General features: G+C 40.0%; 1 protein-coding gene across 6 annotated transcripts in view; it reads right to left on the bottom strand.

Annotated features, from left to right (window-relative positions):
* The window catches only part of PPP2R3A (protein phosphatase 2 regulatory subunit B''alpha), a 214723-nt gene that overhangs the window by 101467 nt on the left and 91122 nt on the right, over window positions 1-22134 (bottom strand). For all 6 annotated transcript variants that reach the window (XM_034995190.1, XM_034995200.1, XM_034995176.1 and 3 more), the window contains 2 exons: window positions 16630-16733; window positions 8714-8816 (listed from right to left, as the gene is read on the bottom strand). In XM_034995190.1, the coding sequence (XP_034851081.1) occupies window positions 8714-8816; window positions 16630-16733 (207 nt within the window). The remainder of the gene's footprint in view (window positions 1-8713; window positions 8817-16629; window positions 16734-22134) is intronic.

The raw sequence follows: 22134 nt of genomic DNA, 5'->3' as shown, positions 1-22134 counted from the left end.
GAGAGACACAGCCAGAGAGGGAACACAAGCAGGGGGAGTGGGAGAGGGAGAAGCAGGCTTCCTGCTAAGCAGGGAACCCAGCGCGCGGCTCGATCCCAGGACCCTGGGATCATGACCTCAGCCGAAGGCAGACGCTTAACAACTGAGCCACCCAGGCGCCCCAACTAACGGGAATTTAAATAAAAGCTTAAAATAATAAACCCCCCTATTTTTATATTACTGTCAATTCTTCCCTCTATGTCTGTTAATATTTGCTTCATCTATTTATATATTATTCTATGTTAGATGCATAGATATTTATAGTTGTTATATTCTTATTGGATTGATCCCTTTATCATGATGTAATGCCCCCCCCCTTTTTTTTTAGAGAAAGAGCATGTATGTGTGTGGTGGAGGGGGGACAGAGGGAGAGAGAGAATCTTAAGCAGTTTTGACACTCAGTGCAGAGCCTGACATGGGGCTCTACCTCATGACCCTGGGATCATGACCTGGGCCAAAGTCAAGAGTCAGATGCTTAACCAACTGAGTCACCCAGATGCCCCACAGTCTTTGTTTTAAAGTCTGTTTTGTCTGATGGTAAGTATGCTACTCCAGCTTTTTTTTTTTCCTCCAGCTTTTTGTTTCTATTTGCTTGGGATATCTTTTTCTATCCCTTCACTTACAAGTCAGTCTCTTGTAGGCAGCATATAAGTAGGTCTTGCTTTTTTATCCATTCAGTTACCCCATGTTTTCTGATTGGAGCATTTAGTCCATTTACATTTAAAGTAAGTATTGACAGGTATGTACTTCTGCCATTTTTTTTTTTTTAAGATTTTATTTATTTATTTGACAGAGAGAGAGTGTACAAGCAGGGGGAGTGGCAGGCAGAGGGAGAGGAAGAAGCAGGCTCTCTGCTGAGGAGGGAGCCCGATGCGGGGCTCTATCCCAGGACTCTGGGATCATGACCCGAGCTGAAAGCAGACGCTTAACCGACTGAGCCACCCTGGCATCCCTACTTACTGCCATTCTGTTAACTGTTTTCTGTTTTTTGTTTTTTGTGTGTGTGTAATTCTTTGTTCCTTTCTTCTTGTCTTGCTGTGTTCCCTTGTGATTGAATGACTTTCAAGTTTATGGTCACTTAAGTCCTAACACATTCTAAAAGCACTACATTATTAATCTACCCCCCACCCATGTTTTAAATGTATTTGATGTTTTATTTTATAGCTTTTTGTGTATCCCTTAACTAATTATTGTATATGTAGTTGATTTTACTACTTGTCTTTTAACCTTCATACTAGCTTTACAAGCAGTTGAGCCACTACCTTTACTGTATGTTCGCTTTTACCAGTGAGATTTTTTTTTCTTTCATAATTTTCTTCTACTTATGGCCTCCCGCCCACACACACACTTAAAGAGGTCCTTTGAACAATTCTTATAAGGCTGGTTTAGTGGTGATTAACTTCTTTAACTTTTACTTGTCCAGGAAACTTTATCTCTCCTTCAATTCTGAAATATCCTTGCTAGGTAAAGTACTCTTGGTTGTGTTTTTTTTTTTTTTCCTTGTAGCACTTCAAATATATCATGCCACTCCCTTCTGGCCTGCAAAGTTTTTGCTGAAAAAGCAGCTCACAGTCTTATGGGTGTTCCCTTGTAGGTAACTAGTAGCTTTTCCCTTGCTGCTTTTAAGATTCTCTTTACGTCTAATTTTTGACGTTTTAATTATGATGTGACTTGTGTGGACCTCTTTGGGGCTCTCTGTGGTTCCTGGACCCAGATGTCTGTTTTCTTCCCCAGGCTAGAGAAGTTTTCAGTTATTATTATTATTTATTTTTTTTAAAGATTTTATTTATTTATTTGACAGAGAAAGAGAGACAGCTAGAGAGGGAACACAAGCAGGGGGAATGGGAGAGGGAGAAGCAGGCTCCTGGCTAAGCAGGAAGCCCAATGCGGGGCTCGATCCCAGGACCTGGGATCATGACCTGAGCCGAAGGCAGACACCTAATGACTGAGCCACCCAGGTGCCCTTCAGTTATTATTTCTTCAAGTATGTTTTCTGCTACTTTCTCTTTCTTCTCCTTCTACGCCCCTCTAATGCAAATGTTGGTATGCCTGATGTTATCTAAGAGGTCCCTTAAACTATCCTCATTTTAAAATTTTTCATTCTGCTGTTCAGCTTGAATGATTTCTACTACTCTGTTCTGTAGATCACTGATCTATTCTTCTGCATCCTCTAACTGCTATTGATTCCCTCTAGTGTATTTTTCATTTCAGTTATTGTTCTTCAGCTGATTGGTTCTTTTTAACATTTTCTATCTCTTGTTGAAGTTTTCACTGTGTTCATTCATTCTTCTCTATAGTTCAATGAACATTTTTAGGACCATTACTTTGAACTCCCTATTAGGTATATTATTTTAGTTCTTTTTCTGAGGTTTAGTTCTTTTTCTGAGGTTGTTTTCTGTCTCGTTCTTTCATTCCTATCTCCTCATTTTGTCTGACTCTATTTGTTTCTATGTTTTAGGTGAATCCGCTACATCTGGTCATGAAACAGTGGCCTTATGTAGAAAGCATCCTGTGGGGCCCAGAAGCAAAATCTACCCTAATCACCAGAACCAGGGTCTCCAGGGATGACTGTGTGTAGGCTGCATGTTCCCTCCTTTTGTGGCTGGGCCACAACTGCTGTGGGTAGGGCTGCCCCTGACCCTCTGGGTAGGAGTAGTTTTTGGAGAGTGTGGGTCCAGGCTAAGGCTACTCACTAGGTGTGGTGTAGTGGAAACTGCTTTGAAGGTGAGTACCAGTCCTAGCCCAGGATCCCTGCTGGGTGTGGCACAGTGGCAGTCACTTTGGAGGGGGCCTGCTGGGGCAGGTTTGCAAGGGAACACCAGAATGGGGTGAGTGGTGCTACCAAGGAAGATGGAGACTGTCAGAACTGGCATCCACCCACACTGGACCAGCTAGGCAGGAGGGCAAGAAAAATGGAGCCTGCCAGTGCTTCCATTCCTGGAGAAAGTTCCTACTTTCTTATTGGTCCAACATCATGTCCCTTGGGCATTCAGAGAAGAACTGAAGTTAAATGGACTTTCTTTTCTTATTCTCCATCAGTTGTTTGTAATCATGCCATATTTCAGTTTGCTTCAAGCTTAGATCATGACTGTCTTACACAGTTTTTTTTTTTTTTCGATTTTCTTGGGAGTTTTGAATTGCTTTTGAAAAACTTGTTCATATAGAATGCTGTGCTACAAGCATACTCTCCAGTTTCCTTGTTCTCAAATATAATAGTACTGCATGGAATAGCTCCACCCCTCCCTATTCCCCTTTATGGAGAACTTCTTCCCAGAGAAATCCCATCACCTCTTCTATTCTGGACTGGCTGTTCTTCAGTTGCCATCTAAGGTCTTCCCTTCACTGATTCTCTGGATTGAATCCACTGTTTCATGGATCTCATGTATTCCTCTTTCTTGGTTTACTTAATTTTTTTTGAAGATTTATTTATTTTAGAGAGAGAGAAAGAGCAAGAGAGAGAGCAGGTGCACGTGCATGTGTGTGTGGGAGGAAGGGGCAGAGGGAGACAGGAGAGAGAATCCCAAGTGGACTCCGCGCTGAGCGTCTAATCTGATTTGGGGCTCGATCGCACAACCCTGAGATCATGACCTGAGTCTAAACCAAGAGTCAGGCACTTAACCTACTGTGCCACCCACGTGCCCCCTGGTTTACTTAATTTGATACAGTATCTATTCAAGTAACTCTCTAGAAAATAGGGAGATAAACTTTCTGAGTTTTTATTTATTTATTTATTTTTAAGATTTTATTTATTTATTTGATAGAGAGAGACACAGCGAGAGAGGGAACACAAGCAGGGGGAGCGGGAGAGGGAGAAGCAGGCTCCCCGCTGAGCAGGGAGCCCGATGAGGGACTAGATCCCAGGACACCGGAATCATGACCTGAGCCGAAGGCAGACGCTTAATGACTGAACCACCCAGGCGCCCCAACTTTCTGAGTTTTTAAATGTCTTTATTCTAATCTCATATCTGACTGATAGCTTGGCAGGATATTGGAAATCTGATTTCAAATCCATTTCCCTAGAATTACTAATGAGAGTCTAATATCACCCCAATTTTTGTTCTTATTAAAGGGACCTGGTTTTTTTAAAAAACAAAAAAGGGACCTGGTTTTTCTCTCTGGACGCTTTTAGTGTCTTGTTTTCATCTGCGTTTTTCTAAAATTTTGAGATGATATGTTTATGTATGTTTCTTTGTTTTACTCATTGTACTTGTTTTTTTCAATCAAAAGACTTGTATTTTGTATTATTTCTTTAATTCTGTGGGCAGGAATGGAAGGAGCATGAGAGGCTGCTGTGGGAGTGTCAAATTCGATTTTTTTAAAGTTTTTATTTACTTATTTATTTGAGAGAGAGAGAACATGAGCAGGGGCAGGGGAGAGGGAGAAGCAGACTCCCTGCTGAGCAGGGAGCCTGATGCGAGGCTTGATCCCAGGACCCCGAGATCATGACCTGAGCTGAAGGCAGATGCTTAACCAACTAAGCCACCCAGGCGCCCCTCAAATTATATTTTTTATTATATGCTGGTTACACAAGCATGTTCCCAAGGAGGGAAACAGGGATCCTAAGGAATCCTACCAGGTTCTAGCTCTTTGTACCCATCTTATCATCCCAGTCCCTTGAATTCTCTCCATTCTGCATTATTTCTGTGATGATTTCCTTCTCTCTCTTCTTTCCCTTCTTTCTTCTCCAGAATCCAGTTAGTTGTTGAAATTCTTGAATTAGTCCTCTATGTCTCCCCCTTCCCTCCTTCTCCCTCTCTCTGGCTTTCTTTCCCTTCCTGTGAGATATCCTAAACATTAGTTTCCAGGCCTTATGATGACATTTTAAATTTTGGTACTTACATTAAAAAAAATTTTTTTTAAGTAGGCTCCATGCTGGGTGTGGAGCCCAATGTGGGGCTTAAACTCACAACCCTGAGATCAAGAGTAGGATGCTTAACCGCCTGAGCCACCCAGGACTCCCCCACATTTTAAAATTGTAACAGCTCTTTCTGGTATTAGCTTTCTGTTTTCATAATATTCTAGTCTTATTTTATATACTCTATCTGAATATAGTAATTATTGTTTACAAAGACTTAATTTTTTAGAACAGTTTTAAAGAAAAATTGGTAAGACAGTATAAAGTTCCCATATACTCTGCATTACATTAGCATTTGTTATAGTTAATAAATCCATATTGATACATTATTATTACTATTATGAGAGACCATACTTTATTTACTTAGTTTCTGCCTAATATCTTTTTTCTGTTCCAGGATCTCATATTCCATTTAGCTGTCACATCTCCTTAGGCTCCTTTTGGCTGTAACAATTTTGCAAACTTTCCTTGTTTCTGATGACCTCGATAGTTCTGAGGACTACTAGCCAGCTATATCTAGGATGTTTCTCTATTGGAATTCGTCTTAGCATGCTTTATTGTTTGTTATTTTGTTTATGCTTGAGAGTAAATGCTAGGATGCACTTTACTTTTGGGAACCAAGTAGGGAGTCAACTGTTCCATTGTTCTATATAACAACCTTCCATGAATCCTCATTTCTAATACTTCCCATTAGAACCGCCAACCCTGAGTTTACAGCTGCTCTGGTATCCTGCTGAGAGAATAGAGAAGAGTAGCTCATTTCTCTACTGTAGCCCATAAATAGCTCCTCATTCTGGGCTGTGGTTTCCTTAGCCTGCTTCTACTTTCTATTTTTAAGAAATTGGAAATCACTTGACATTAATTTTTTTTCCATTCTTTTCTACCATTCCATTTATTTTCATGTGTTTATTCCCTTTAAATTCCTACACTTTCACTTTAGAGGAATTTGGGACAGAATGGGAGGAGAATGTATCTATTCATTCTGTCAACTTTTACTTGAGGACTCCACAAATCTACTTGTTAAAGAAAAACAGAATTTCTCCTATATAAATGAAATATAAATGTCTACTAACTCATAGTTTTGTTATTGTTTGTAATTCTTTTGATATGGATTTAATTTATATTCCTGTCAGTGGTTTTATTAAAGCTTCTAATAAAACTCAGTCAGGAATAGGGTGCCCAGAGGAAAAAGAATTTACCCATATGAACCTTTCCTGAAGGGACTACGTGTAATGTCATAGGCAGGTAAAGGGAAAACACAGGGAACGGTGAGGCACCAGGAACACGTAACAGAAGGACACCCTTACAATCTCTAGAGCCGGAGGGACAAGGCAAGGAATAGAGTTACAGGAGTGAGGTAGGCACTCAAGCTATGGAGAAGAGGCCATCCAGCAGAAGCTGTAGTACACAGATACAGCTGCTGTGCTGAAGCACACTGGGGAAGAAATGCCCACTCCTGGCAGTACAATCCACTGGCCAGACCCAACCAGAAGCTAGCCAGGGAAGGGGACCCAAAGGACGCAGTTTGTTGGAGTCAGAGCAGGCCCAGAATAGATTTGAGGGGCTAAAGGTAAGGGGTGGATAGAGAACTGCTATTAAAACCTAATGTTTTCAAACAGACCTTTCTCCAAAGAGACATGCACATGGCCAACAGACACAAGAAAAGACACTCAACATCATCAATCATCAGGGAAATGCAAAGTAAAACCTAAGTGAGATATCGTCTCACACCTGTCAGAATGGCTAAAATAAAAAAGATAAGCAATAACAAGTGTTGGTGGGGATGTAGAGAAAAAGGGAATCCTCGTGCACTGTTGGTGAGAATGCCAACTGGTGCAGCCACTGTGGAAAACAATATGGAGGTTCCTCAAAAAGTTAAAAATAGAACTATCATATGATCCAGTAATTCCACTACTGGGTATTTACCCAAAGAATATGAAAACACTAATTCAAAAAGATATATGCATCCCTATGTTTATTGCAGCATTATTTACAATAGCCAAATTATGGAAGCAGCCCAAGTGTCCATCAATAGATGAATGGATAAAGAAGAGGTGGTGTGTATGTATATATATATATGGCATACACACACACACACACACACACAATGGAATATTATTCAGCCATAAAAAGAATGAAATCTTGCCATTTGGAACTACATGGATGGACCTAGAAGGTATACTGCTAAGTGAAATAAGTCAGTCACAGAAAGACAAATACCGTATGATTTCACTCATGTGGAATTTTTAAAAAAAGATTATTTTGAGAGAGAGAGAGTGTACGTGCATACTAGACAGCATGGGGTGGGGGATGCAGAGGGAAAGGGAGAGAGATTCCCAAACAGACTCTGTGCTGAATGCAGAGCCCAAGTCGGGGCTCGATCCTACAACCCAAGATCACAACCCAAGCTGAAACCAAGAGTTGGACACTTAACTAACTGTGCCACCCAGGCGCCCCTCATATGTGGAGTTTAAGAAACAAATGAACAAAGAAAAAAAGAGACTACCATAACATAATAAATTAAAATAAAATTAAACATATATATATAAAAGAGAAGAAAAAAAGAGACAAAAGAGACTTAACTACAGAGAACAAACTGGTGGTTGCCAGAGGGGAGATAGGTGGGGGATGGGTGAAACAGATAAAGAGACTTAAGTCTACACTTACTGTGATGAGCACTGAGTACACAACTGTTGAATCACTATATTATATACCTGAAACTAATATAACACTGTATGTTAACTATACTGGAATTAAAATGAAAAAAATAAATAAAAATAAATAAAAAATAAATAAAATCACATAGCTTACAACAACAAAAAACCCCTAATGTTTTAGTAACAATATAGTTCAAATACTGAATATTTGTGATTTGACAAAACATAAGTAGGAATATGTAATGTTGGATATTATTATGTATTGTATTAGACATAGAATAGTGGTAACCATAGGGTGGCAGTGACTGGGAGGGAGCATGAAGAGCTTTGGGGGTACTGGTGAGGTTTGTTTCTTGATCTGGGTGCTAGTTACACAGATGTGCTCACATTGTGAAAATTCACTGATTGGTGGGTACATTTACGACTTGTGTTTTTTTGTGTGTATATGTTATATTTCAACAAGAAAATTACCAAAAAAAAAAAAAAAGATGGTAGCCATGAATACAACTAAAACAAAACCAAAACCAAAAAACTATGTCAATGTTATTTTTCTCTCTTTAGGCATCCTCACTAACAAGTCAACAAGGACTTATTAGAACAACTAAAACAATGATGAGCATTCAACAGACAGGAAAGGCAAACCTTAGCTTCAAGGAATTTGTGATCTGCTCAGGAAAAACAAATATTCAGACATGAAATTAAGAATATTAACAAGTAATATATCAGGCTATGAAGAATGTTATAGTAAAAACAGACCCACTATTGGCATGTAAGTGACTCTTACTGGAAGGCCTAGATATAAATACTCCTCAAGTGGGCTCCTTTTGTTGGAGATAGGTCATCTAGGCCAAGTAGACCAAACATCTGGTTTCAGAAGGTGTTTCAGTGTTTGCCATGATTGCGCAAGGGGGAGGCTGAGTGGTGCCCCTCCTCTGCTTCAGTGGGAGTAGCCCTGTCTTATCTGTTTTAAACTATGCATTCTGTGCTAATTTTCATTTAACAAAAGGATTTTGTTCCTAAAACGAGCTTGAAAATCACTCTTCTAGAAATCTGACTTCTAGATTTGTATATCTCAATTGACATATCTTACAGTGGAAAAAATTTTAAAAACCTCTGAAACTCTAAAAAATAAAACCCATTTTTAGAAGGAAATGAAAATTACCTGAAGTAAAGGGATAAAATCCTCCTGTTCTAGAGAGTTGCAGCTGGGCTTTGCTAGAAGACAGATAAACTTGGAGGCATCATCATGATGGTCATTCAGCAACCTATAAGAGACAACTGCTTAGGAAGACGGCTACTGTGAACAACGTCTACAATATCAACAGTTGGTAATTTCAGCCTGAACTGAAGGCCATTTAGATCCAGAATCAAGTTCTCTCTCTCTCTTTTTTTTTTTAAAGATTTATTTATTTATTTGAGAGAGAGAATGAGAGACAGAGAGCATGAGAGGGAGGAGGGTCAGAGGGAGAAGCAGACTCCCTGCCGAGCAGGGAGCCCGATGCGGGACTCGATTCCGGGACTCCAGGATCATGACCTGAGCCGAAGGCAGTCGCTTAACCAACTGAGCCACCCAGGCGCCCTCAAGTTCTCTCTTTTCAATGATATTTTAAAAAGGGCATTTTTCCATGCTCTTGATTTTGTCAAAAGGACACCTCCATAAAAGCTCAACAAAATAGCTTATTATTTTTGTAAAATGCTTCTGGGGCTGATACCACAGAGTCAACAGAACAATGAAGGTAAAAATACACTTGACGGAGAATGCCCATTCAGGTTTAGCACAGGACATCCAGACCCAGAACTCGAGAGCTACCTACCAGCTAGCCAGGAGAGAATCCATCAGTTGGACTACTATGCACCACATAAAATAAAAACAGCTGTTTGCCCAGGTTGGCAGACATATTCAGGGCCAACCAGATAGGGGGCTTTTGAAATTAGATTTTGAAGGACCAGGCTGAAAAAAAAGAATGACTGCCCTTTTAAGTCTTTAAGCTCTAAGAATTCCTCATGTCCAGCTAACTACTGGACATTTCCACTTAGTGACTGTACTCTGATAACAAAGTCAAAATATCAAAAACCAAATTTAAAATCTTCCTTTCACAGTCAGTCCTTTTCATGGACATCGATTTTTGTTAAAGGTGGTACCATCCTGAGTTATCTGGGCTTGAAATTTTGAAGTCATTTTAAACTTCTTTCTCTTCCTTATTTTCTCCACATCCAATTAGTCTCCACATTTTCTTGATTTTCTTCTTTAATCATGTGCAGAATGCTAGCTGTGTGCCATGTACTTTGTCTGCAGCTTACAGTCCAGTGAGAGTGCTACACCAATGATACTACTGTGGGACAGCCATGACTGAAATAAGCAGCACGGGTGTCACCGAAGGCCACAGGAGGGCAGTGAGACTCCCTAAAAAGGGGAAGTAGGAAAGAAGGGTGCTATGGGTCAAGAGGGTTGCATGTACAAATGCCTGGTGTGAGAGTGCGTGGAAGACTTTGGCACTTACAAACACAGGGATGGTAAGAGAAGCGGACGTGAGCATGTAGGATTGGATCTTGGAGGTCCTTTTATGTTAGGTCAGGGAGCCTGGACGTTAGCCTACTCCACAGAAAAATTTTAAGTTGGACAGTGACAAGATCAGATGTGCTTTTCAGAAATATCAAGCAAAAATCCAACCAACCTGAGCACAGACAGTGACAGTGGGAGATGAAGAGAAAGGTATAAATCTGGTTGAAATGAAAAGGACATGGTAGTTGATGGGTGTGGAGGAGTGAAAGAAAGGGAAAAGTCCATGATGACTTCTAGGTTTCTAGCTTGGATCTCTAAGTGCTTGGAATACAAGATTGGAACACAGGAGTCCTCAGGAATATTTCCTCAAAATGTTTTATTGAACCATTCCCTCTATTTCTAGTGTACCTTTAAGTCTGGGGTCTTACTACTTCATGCTGAGACTGACGGAAGGGAAAAGGGTCAAAACAGAGTTCAGTATACATCCAACCTTAAAACATAGACAATTCATTCTCAAACATCCTTTGATTATATAACTCCCCTTTTCAAAAATGTTCAGTAGCTCTCTCTACCACTTACATGAGTAAGTCTAAATGCCTAAGTTGAACATTTGAGGCCCTCTGTAACTAGGTGGGAGCCTGCCTATCTACCTATCTTACTACTTTGCTAAAGGAAACTTCCACTCCAGGCAGCTGGCCTGATCCACTATTCTCTAAGTATGTCATGTGCATTCTTGCCTCTCTGACATTTCTCATGTGAGTCTACTCTCCTAGAATACCACCCCTCCCAACTTTGCTATCTGAATGCTGGCTATTCTTTAATAAGGTCCAGCTAATAAACCCACCTTTTCAAAAAGCTTTCTCTCAGAACTAAATTCTTTACTGATCTTTGTACTGTTTAATTTAATATACCATTGTACTGTTAGTTTTATTTTTCTGGCACTTAAAGGGCAGACACAGTTATAAATAGGTCTTTTCTTCCTTAGCACCCAGCACAGTGACTTTCACACAGAAGATTCTCAAAAAATGTTTGTGATTTAACAGATATATACTTAAACTGACTTCATTTGTGATTATTACAGCTATAGTATAATTTGTACATTAATTCACCTTATCATTCTTCAGCATACTCAAGGCCCCTAGAATTAAATACATATACATTTCAGAAAAAGATTAATACGTAGTAAGTGCTAGAAGATGATTGGGATGATCAGAATAAAAAGGTGGTGAGATCTCTGGAAAGGAAAGGAGCACTTTTATAAAGAAAGGATGGCACAGATGAGAGATACTTTGAGAAGAAAAAGGCAAATCAAGAATAGCTCTTTCCTGACATGTATCATATGACCTCACTGATATGAGGAATTCTTAATCTCAGGAAACAAACTGAGGGTTGCTGGAGTGGTGGGGGGTGGGAGGGATGTGGTGGCTGGGTGATAGACATTGGGGAGGGTATGTGCTATGGTGAGCGCTGCGAATTGTGTAAGACTGTTGAATCACAGACCTGTACCTCTGAAACAAATAATACATTATATGTTAAAAAAAAAAAAAAAAGAAGATAGTAGGAAGGGGAAAATGAAGGGGGACAAGTCAGAGGGGAGACGAACCATGAGACTATGGACTCTGAGAAACAAACTGAGGGTTCCAGAGGGGAGGGGGTTGGGGGGATGGGTTAGCCTGGTGATGGGTATTAAAGAGGGCACGTATTGAATGGAGCACTGGGCGTTATACGCAAACAATGAATCATGGAACACTACATCAAAAACTAATGATGTGATGTATGGTGATTAACACAACATAAAAAAAAAGAAAGAATACTCTTTCCTATCAGAAGCATGAAAAAGAAAGAAAAGGTGAATTACGATTTTCAGCCAATGATAGTGGCTGGTGAACTCTATATGGAAGAGAAAAGGAGATAAATAAGAGCTGTGAAAGCTGAAGAAGGTAAACATAACTATTCTAAACTGGTATCTTCCAGAGCCCTTAAAACAAAATATTGTTTTGTTAATAGACAAATGAAATGCTAACATTAAAATGTAAGAGAAAATAAAGCATAGAGAAGCTGGAAAAATATTACTGTTTGAGAGGAGCTCTGCCACAAAGCTGGTAATCTAGCAACTCAAAAAGTTGTGGACCAACATCTTTCCCCTAAAAATGTCCAGACTGCAAGAAAACAGATGTCAGAGTACAGATAGGAAACAGGCAATGTCCAGGGGAAGGAGGGAGAGCACAGGCAGGGGAACAAGAGCCTGTTAAGTTGTTCATCCTCAAACCATTAGGAGGAAGGCTAGGAAGCCTCCACCCCATGAGCACTGGGATAGCAAGGAAATTATTTCTTGTTATTCGGTGACTTCATCTGACTTTACTTTTCAAGATCATATAGAGCCTATTATTGGAGCAAGTCAGCTTGTGTATGTATATACCAATATGTTTTAATTCTGTGTTTATCTGCCAGTTATTTTTTGTATTTGAAAATTTAATGGACCATACTTGCGCCCAAGTCATTTTATGCAAAGGGTAAAATCTGTTAAAAAATTGCAAAAATAAACACATATCTTCTTCAAGGTCAGTATGATAACTCAAACCATCATGCTTAGCTGCTTAGTCTCCCCAAATAGCCATACTAGGGTATCCCTTAAAGCACCCTTGCTTTTATTTTATTTTTTATTTAGTATTTTTAAAAGATCTTATTTATTAATTTGACACAGAGAGAGAGAGAGAGTGAGCACAAGCAGGGGGAGCACCAGGCAGAGGGAGAGGGAGAAGCAGACTCCTTGCCAAGCAGGGAGCCCAATGCAGGACTCCATCCCAGGACCCTGGGATCGTGACCTGAGCCGAAGGCGGACGCTTATCCAACTGAGCCACCCAGGCGCCCCATAAAGCTTAATAAAAGACATTTTAAAAACCAAGAAACAGATTCTTAACTATAGAGAACAAACTGATGGTTACGAGGGGGGAGGCGGGTGGAGGATGGGTGAAATAGGTGGTGGGAATTAAGGAGTGCACTTGTTGTGATGAGCACCGGGCAACCTATGGAAGTGTTGAATCACTATATTGTACACCTGAAACTAATACTACAGCGTATGTTAACAAACTGGAATTTAAATAAAAACTAAACTAAACCAAAAGGCAGTTTAAGAGCACAGAAAGGAGCTCCCGCTAGAGGGCGCTCCAACCATTTTAGTATGGGGCCGTAAGCTAAAGCTTCACTATAGAGACATACACTTAACTACTCAGAAATTTTTTCAAATGAGGAAAGATAGGGACAGGTGCCCATGGTATATGACTTCATAAGCAGTTTCCTGTAGTTACCTAAAATGAAGACTTGTGCTTCATGTCTTTTTTCCCGTTTTGCCTTTTGTAGAAATATCTTTTCCCTAGAGATAAAATCAACAGGGTCCATCTCAGTAAGAGAACACGGCTGTGTGGCGGCCGTGCTGCTCCGCCCACCGACATAAATGTCCGCCCGATGTCAGTGACTTACAGTCTTAAGGAAAAAAGCACCCTGGCTGACTCTATTATTATGCCGTTAACTGCAGGTAAATCAAGCTGGTTTGCAGTTGTCCTTTGCTGTAGTCAGCCTCAGGCTCACAAACGTAGGGGCCTAGAATATTCAAAATAACTTAAAATATAAGTAGTTACAGCTCTTCTCTCTGGCTCTAATCTCCTCTAGAATAGACAACTTTCTTTTTTTCAATCTCCCAGCTTGTTCAAAGTTTTCTCTTAAACAATTGTTAAGAATTCTAACTCACTTCTTGCTGCTTTCACAGATGGTTAAATGACCAACAATGCTGATCTCAATGGCTAAAGACATCTCTGACAAGAGCTGTGCAGCATCTCTTCTGTTTCCTCCTCTGGTCCATACTCCAGCTAAGGCCTGACACTTACCGGGGTGAAAGAAGCTAGCTGAATGAAAGTTAGAACACGTACACATTTCAAGTTCTTGAATTCCACTACTGTTACATACTGATTTAAAATAATAATTAGTAATAGATAATTGGACCATCCAGCTGAAGTCTTGACTTTATGGGTGGGAAAAGGAGAGGGAATCCAAGCTGACTTCTCTACTGTTCAGGCCCTAGGCTCTATTTTCTTCCTGTAGGTTCTAGGCTGCCAGAAATACCAGTGATAAATACCCTAAGGGCAAATGCCAATTCTTTTGCTGGTTCATCCCTGTTAATTAGTGTTTATACTATTTCTAGCCTCTAAAGAATTCCATTACTCTTATGACTGCTTATTCACACACACATTTTTTTTTTAAAGGCATTTCTTAGATTTTAACCAGTTTTCTACTTGCTATAGGAGAGGTGGGATGGTGATCACAGCACTTTGTTTTTTTTGTTTTTTGTTTTTACTTTTTTATTGTTATATTAATCACCATACATTACATCATTAGTTTTAGATGTAGTGTTCCATGATTCATTGTTTGTGCATAACACCCAGTGCTCCATGCAGAATGTGCCCTCCTCAATACCCATTACCAGGTTAACCCATCCTCCCACCCCCCTCCCCTCTAGAACCCTCAGTTTGTTTTTCAGAGTCCATCGTCTCTCATGGTTCGTCTACCCCTCCGATTTCCCCCGCTTCATTCTTCCCCTCCCGCTATCTTCTTCTTCTTTTTTTTTCTTAACATATATTGCATTATTTGTTTCAGAGGTACAGATCTGAGATTCAACAGTCTTGCACAATTCACAGCACTTACCAGAACACATACCCTCCCCAGTGTCTATCACCCAGTCACCCCATCCCTCCCACCCCACCCCCCACTCCAGCAACCCTCAGTTTGTTTCCTGAGATTAAGAATTCCTCATATCAGTGAGGTCATATGATACATGTCTTTCTCTGATTGACTTATTTCGCTCAAAATAATACCCTCCAGTTCCATCCACGCCATTGCAAATGGCAAGATCTCATTCCTTTTGATGGCTGCATAATATTCCATTGTATATATATACCACAACTTCTTTATCCATTCATCTGTCGATGGACATCTTGGCTCCTTCCACAGTTTGGCTATTGTGCACATTGCTGCTATGAACAGCGGGGTGCACGTACCCTTTCGGATCCCTACTTTTGTATCTTTGGGGTAAATACCCAATAGTGCAATTACAGCACTGACTTTGAAGTGTCATCTAGATGGTGTAAGAAGAATGATTCTCCTAGGGTCCTTTCAGTTCTTGGTATTCAGACAACTTAGAACTATTCCTTGTAACAAAATCACTAAAATTTACCTGGAAAACGTGAAGCATTTTAACTTTTAGCTTTGGTGTGTTTCTTTAAAATAAGTTCATTAACTGGTAAAAGTTCTATATACTCTAATCACTGTAGTTCTAATAGAATGCAGGAAGAATTTGGTGAACTCAACTTGCTGCTAGATTTTTAAAAATAAGAACCAACTATGTTCTCAAGCATTATACTACTAAGGGCTTTTAGGTGGCATGAAGGGATTAGAAGAAATCTGTATGCTTAGTTCTGCTATTATATGTTGATTTTAAATGATAAAAGGTGAACAGCATTTCCCAACAGTTTACCAGGAAGGGTTAAAATTTAACCCAAAAAAGGTGAGCAGAACATATGTAAAAAAAAGGCTGGTCAGTTGAAAGAGGTAGGAGAAGCAAGCTGTGACATTCTCTTAAAATGTATAAATATATCAGGAAATTACTCATAAAGAAGAAAGGGAAAAGAAAGAAAAGAAAGAAGAAATTCAAAAAAACTCATCAGAGGTGAAATAGGTAAGGAGGATTAAGAGTACACTTATGGGGGCGCCTGGGTGGCTCAGTCATTTAAGCAGTTCAGCATCTGCCTTTGGCTCAGGTCATGATCCCAGGATCCTGGGATGGAGCCCTGAGTCAGTTCCCTGCTCCTCTGGAAGTCTGTTTTTCCCTCTCCCTCTGCCCTGTGCCCCCATCCCTCCATCCCCCCCACTCACGCTCTCTCACTCTCAGAATAAATAAAAGTCTTTAAAAAAAAAAAAGTACACTTAGGATGAGCACTGAATAATGTATAGAATTGTTGAATCACTATATTATACACATGAAACTAATATAACATTGTAGGTTAATTATACTGGAATTTAAAAAAAGGGGGGTATGTCAGGATGTACACATTTGTTTCTTAACTGGAGCTTTCAAAGAATGATGATTAAAATCTACTAGAATTCAGTTATTTTTAATAAATCAACTAGATATAATTTTAATGTGGATCATGAGGATGGAAGCTGTATTCCTCAGATGACACACGTGGTCTGCTCCCCTTAAAGGAGAGTCTTTACTTTTATGTCACTGTTACCAGAGTCAAATCCTAAGACCCACATTTAACAAGCAAAACTAAGAAACTATCAAACAGTTACGAGAAAGGTATCTTTGAAGATCTCTTTTACTGATAAAAGACTTGTAAGGTAAAGACTATGGAAAAAATTTGTGTGTGGTTATGAATAGTTGTGAATCACTGAATTTTACTTGTTGAAATAAAGGGTAAAGTAAAATTAACAAATGAGTAAAATAGATGACCTTTATAAAGCACGTTGTGAGAACCAGACAATTCTTTGCCCAGCCCTGGAGTGACTGCTCGTATACTTACTTTCTCCACATGGCAATGAATGACTGTGCTGACACCAATCCTGTCCTCTCTCCCCCGGCAGCCCTGAACATGGGGGCTTTCCAATAGAGAGGACAGCCACAGAGCTGCAAATAAAACACAAATACAGTGTAAGCCAAGGGGTGGTAAAAAGATGACAGAGCCAAACAATGGGCCTTTGTGGCTTTTACCCTTCGTGCCGCAGTGGACAGAGGGTCCTTGAAGGAGCAAATCTGAGGCAGAGGCAAATATATAAGCTATGGGAGATTCAGAGAGAGACACAGGGGCAACAAGAGGATTACATGTTTAATGAAGGAAAGGGAAATCCAATTGTTTTGGATTTTTCTCCAAGTTCATTTACAGTGATGTGTCTTTCTCTTTTCTCCAAGTTCATTTCTCCAAGTTCATTTACAGTGACGTGTCTTTCCCTTTCCTGATAGTTAAAGCAACCAGTCTCCCTTCCTACCACTCTCACGTCATATATTTTCTGCCTTCTAAAGAGAATGACTGAATGTCTTGGTCGTATATGCCCTTCCTTCCTACTGCATAAAAATACAGCCACATTTATTACTTGGTCACTTGGTGTTAATACACTCTCCCACCCATCTCCTTTACTCTTCTTTGCCTACTATGTTATTAAGCCTCAGGGTCAGGAAGAACCAGAAAAGCCTAGATTCTTCAAGAAAATAGCTATCTACTTAAATGGTTACAACAGGTATAAGATTAAAGATAAAAATCAAAATGGTATCATTTATTTATACATTAGAAACTACCACAAATGGCTACATATTATAAAAGCCTTAGGAGGAACTGGGAATGAATATAAAACTATAATATACAACTACAATACTCTAAAAGGTGTTTTTTTTTCTTCAATAAAAAGCTCTTTCAATTAATTATGCTCTCACAAGAAAGAGTTAACAAATTTACCTGCTTCTTTCCTAGAGGGAAAATTCCTTTGAGTAATAATAGTTATCTAAATAATAGTAGAGAAATAGTCTCCAAATGTTCCCAATTTTGTACATGCATGTAAAACATATTCCCAAATTTGAAACCCTTCGAAGGAGTCATATCTTGTTATAAAGTAGGTAGTCTTATTATTTGTATTAGACACAGGATCTGTTGAGTCTTCATCATGCTACAAAGGGAAGCTTTTCCTTTGGAGGCTGACTAGAAGTGAATCTATATTAGGTTCTGGTGAAGCTGCTCCTGGTGTGAGGCCTCAGTGCATGGGGAATCTCCACAGAAGCGTGAGGAGTACCTAGTCTGAGGTTATGAGTCTGAGTTATGCTGAGAGAACACCCAAAGGTGTTCTGGATTCATGTCAGAGATGAGGATATGGAAGGTGAGATTTGAGCCAAGGGAGGTAAGTACAGGGCAGAAATAATAGTTGTTCCTGCCGGCCCTAAAGCATGTTCTGCAAACAGGGTGGAACTTAAGATTTCTTAAGTCCAGAGGTCAAATACCTCCACTGAGGTCAAGAATGAGGGAAAGGTGTTGCTTAGCAACCAAATAGACTTTGTTTATTGTGTAAATTATGATTGCCAAAGTACAAAGCTCACAATTAATATACTTTGGGTGGTAAACTATCAAATCCACTTTGCAATCCCAATCCTCCCTTTCATGCAGAATGGTAGTTTGCCAAGAAAATGCTCTTAGATGCGACAGGCAACTGGCAACTGCTAGGAAAGCTTGAAAGAATAGTCTGTATTGTAGAGGTGGGAGTACAGAGACCCAAACAGAGAAAGTAAGTACAAGGAGAGATTGGAACTGGCTTGCCAAAGTGCTTGAAACTCCCACCATTATAGTCACTCATGGATTTTTCAGAATTGGAAGGACTCAGGAATCTAGCTCAACTTGGGGAAGTGGTCACCAGCCTTAGCTGAAACACTACCAGGGACTGCATGCTTACCACATCCCGTGGGGCTACTTCCACTATTAAACAACTTTCATTCCTTTGGATTATAGTCTTTTCTCTAGAAGACTCCTGTTAAAATGCATACATATCGGCTCCTAAGGAGTAGTAAGTTGGTGAGAGACTGACACATACATTTATTATGACTCAAAGGCAAAATCCTAACAGATAAGGTATAGAATGGATAGGTTTTAAAATAGATTGGGGGGCGCCTCAGTGGCGCAGTCAGTTAAGCATCCAACTCTTGCTTTCAGCTCAGGTCATGATCTCAGGGCAATGAGATCAAGCCCTGCATCAGGCTCTGAGCTCAACGTGGAGTCTGCTTAAGACTGTCTCTCTCTCTCCCTCTGCCCCTCCCTGCCTACTCTCTCAAAACATAAATAACTCTTTAAAAAAATAAAATAGATAGGAAAGGGCTGGCCCATTTTTCTCAGAGTAGGGTACCCTAAATAACCACATGTTAGGCAGCATGAGGGTATTAGCCCTTGGAGAAAATGCCAAAGGAAAAAAATGCAATGCAGATATTCCATTTTGGCTATTTAAAAAAATGTATGGCTGGCTATATCTGCTTGAAACCAAAGAACTAAGATAAAGGGTGTCAGGAGATCAATAAGAACCTAAAAAAGTAAATGATATTAAGCTGAGGGCAACAGAATAGAGACTTCAATAACAGAGGAGAGAACAAGCCAGTGTCAAGACTTTTTACAAAGGAAAAGAATGGATGACAAGTCGGGATATGAGGGAGATACAGAAAATGGGTTTAGGAAACTCAGAGCGGGAGGCAAAAGTCAGTCTCTGGTAATCAAAGTTGCTGGAGCAAGGACAATCTAACACCTATAATTTGACCTAAGGAGGGCCCAACAACATAAAGAATTGAAAGCAAGGTTATCTAATGAGTCACACAGGAGGAGGAGATGATTATCCAGTATCTGCAATGTTCTTTAACATTTTAAAATGTCTTATGCCTGTTACTTCATTCGATCATTACATGATCCCCATGCAGAAGAGGGAAGGTATTTTCAGCCCATTCTACAGATGAAGAAATAAAGGTCCAGAGAAGCTGCCTTACAGGACACAGGCATGATAGGTCAAGGCAGTACTACCTCAGCCAGAAGAGAGAAGCGGATGGTCTCTGTACAGTTCAGAAGAGACTTTCACTCTTCTTCCTCAATTTTCTGATAGAGGCTAAAACTCTGTGGTGAGTCTTCTGGCTCTGAAGACAAATGCTTTTCTTACCGTTCCTCAGTGTATGTTCCTTCACTGCTTTTCTCTCTCTTAGATTCATTCTCTTTATTAATTTCTTCTCTGTCACCACTTAAAACTGTGGGAAAAAGTACACACTACACACTGAGAATTTAATCAGAAATGGGTATTAATCTCTCCAGGGCTGTTTGAGGTCAAAGAAGAATGAGCTAAACTTCAACAACAGATGCAGATTTCACAAACACAGCGTTTTCTTTGCACTTCAAAAAACAGACCCCAGTCTCTACAGCTACACTTAAGTGTCACTAAGAGTAGACTGCAAACTCAAGCTGGCCTTCTCAACAGCTTTATAGACTACAAGAATTCAGAGAAGTGTTCCTTTATTGCTCCAACTACCTCTCCCTTCATTGTCCCTTAAAGGCTGTCTTTCTTCTCCTTTACCTACAACCAACTTGTCATGAGAAAACACATGCAGTGCAGATGCTACAGGCACAGAGTTCACTGTGGCAGAGAAGACCGACGTGCATAGTAAAAAATATCTGAAAATAGGGTTGTGCTTAGTGAGTGTTAATAGATAGCCATAGCCAAATAAAAGCTGGGTTAAATGGGGATTAGCTAAATGCCAGAAATGACGACATAAATCTGTCGAATGCTAGAGGACTACTGAACCATGGAGCAGGGCATGGCTACCATGAGACAAGGGCAGAAGGGCCACAGCAGGAGGGTGGAGATAAGGCTGTGGAAAGGCAGAAGAGAACAGGATCCTTAGTTAGAAGCTGGGAATATTCAGAGGAGGAAGGTTGACCTATAGGACTTGTATTCCAGACGGAACAAGCTGTAGGTCTCTGACAGGTACAAATCGCTTGGATTGGCTCTCCAGATGTGGTATGCACAGCACAGCACCAGGACTATTATGTCTCTTAATCTGGACAGTTTCTCCTTGTCTGCCTGCCTGAAGCAGTCCATGAAACTGCCTGTTTCTCTCACATGGACTGTTGGCATGTTAGAAATAACCCTGTTTGGCATTTATGCAGTTGACATGTTATCTCTAAATGCAGATTTCATTCAGCCTTACTAATTCTGTCTCCTGGATTTAGATTCATAGTTCCACCCCATTCAGATAATTTACCATCTTGGCTTATACAGTTGCCATCTCTCAAAGCTTTGGGTAAGAAAATGCCAATGCCCTGAAAGAACCTGTAATTTATTTGGGTGGATACTGATTGGAAGTTAGCTAATGGTATGTTAGCATATGTTCAGGGGAGATAACATATGGTATAAACAGCACAATGCCAGGAGTTAGAGGACCAGTCTCCTGATATGTACTAGTTCTCTGACTTCAGGTGACGTACTCACAGAACTTCAGTTTCCTTATGTCTAAAATAGAGAGTAAATAGGTGAGCTCTTATTTCTGCAATGAGTTTACTTTTCATTAGAAATATCTAAGGGATCAACAAGCAAGTTCTAAGATGGGGGGGGAGGGGTGAAGAAGGTGGGAATAAAAAAAGAACTCCTTTTCGTTTCTCCTAAAATCTAATTTACAAATGAACTATTGGGACTTCATCAAGATAAAAAGCTTTCGCACAGTGAAGGAAACAGTTGACAAAACCAGAAGAAACCAACAGAATGGGAGAAGATATTTGCAAATGACATATCAGATAAAGGGCTAGTATTCAAAATCTATAAAGAATTTACCAAACTCAACACCCAAAGAACAAATAATCCAATCAAGAAATGGGCAGAAGACATGAACAGACATTGCTCCAAAGAAGACATCCAAATGGCCAATAGACACATGAAGAAATGCTCAGCATCACTCAGCATCAGGGAAATGCAAATCAAAACACAAGGAGATACCACCTCACACCAGTGAGAATGGCTAAAATTAACAAATCAGGAAATGACAGATGTTGGCGAGGGTGCGGAGAAAGGGGAACCCTCCTACACTGTCGGTGGAAATGCAAACTGGTACAGCCACTCTGGAAAACAGTATGGAGGTTCCTCAAAAAGTTGAAAATAGAGCTACCCTAGGACCCAACAATTGCACTACTGGGTATTTACCCCAAAGATACAAATGTAGTGATCTGAAGGGGCACTGACACCCCAATGTTTATAGCAGCAATGTCCACAGTAGCCAAACTATGGGAAGAGCCCAGATGTCCATCGACAGATGAATGGATAAAGAAGATGTGGCATATATATACAATGGAATACTACTCAGCCATCAAAAAAAAAAAATGAAATCTTGCCATTTGCAATGACATGGATGGAACTAGAGGGTATTATGCTATGTGAAATAAGTCAATCAGAGAAAGACAATTATCACATGATCTCACTTATATGTGTAATTTAAGAAACAAAACAGGATCATAGGGGAAGAGAGGAAAAAA

This window comes from Mirounga leonina, unplaced genomic scaffold (genome assembly GCF_011800145.1).
Source record: "Mirounga leonina isolate KUSES-001 unplaced genomic scaffold, KU_Mleo_1.0 Mir_115, whole genome shotgun sequence".
Lineage (NCBI taxonomy): Eukaryota > Metazoa > Chordata > Mammalia > Carnivora > Phocidae > Mirounga > Mirounga leonina.
This window is presented reverse-complemented; position numbering and strand designations above follow the sequence as displayed.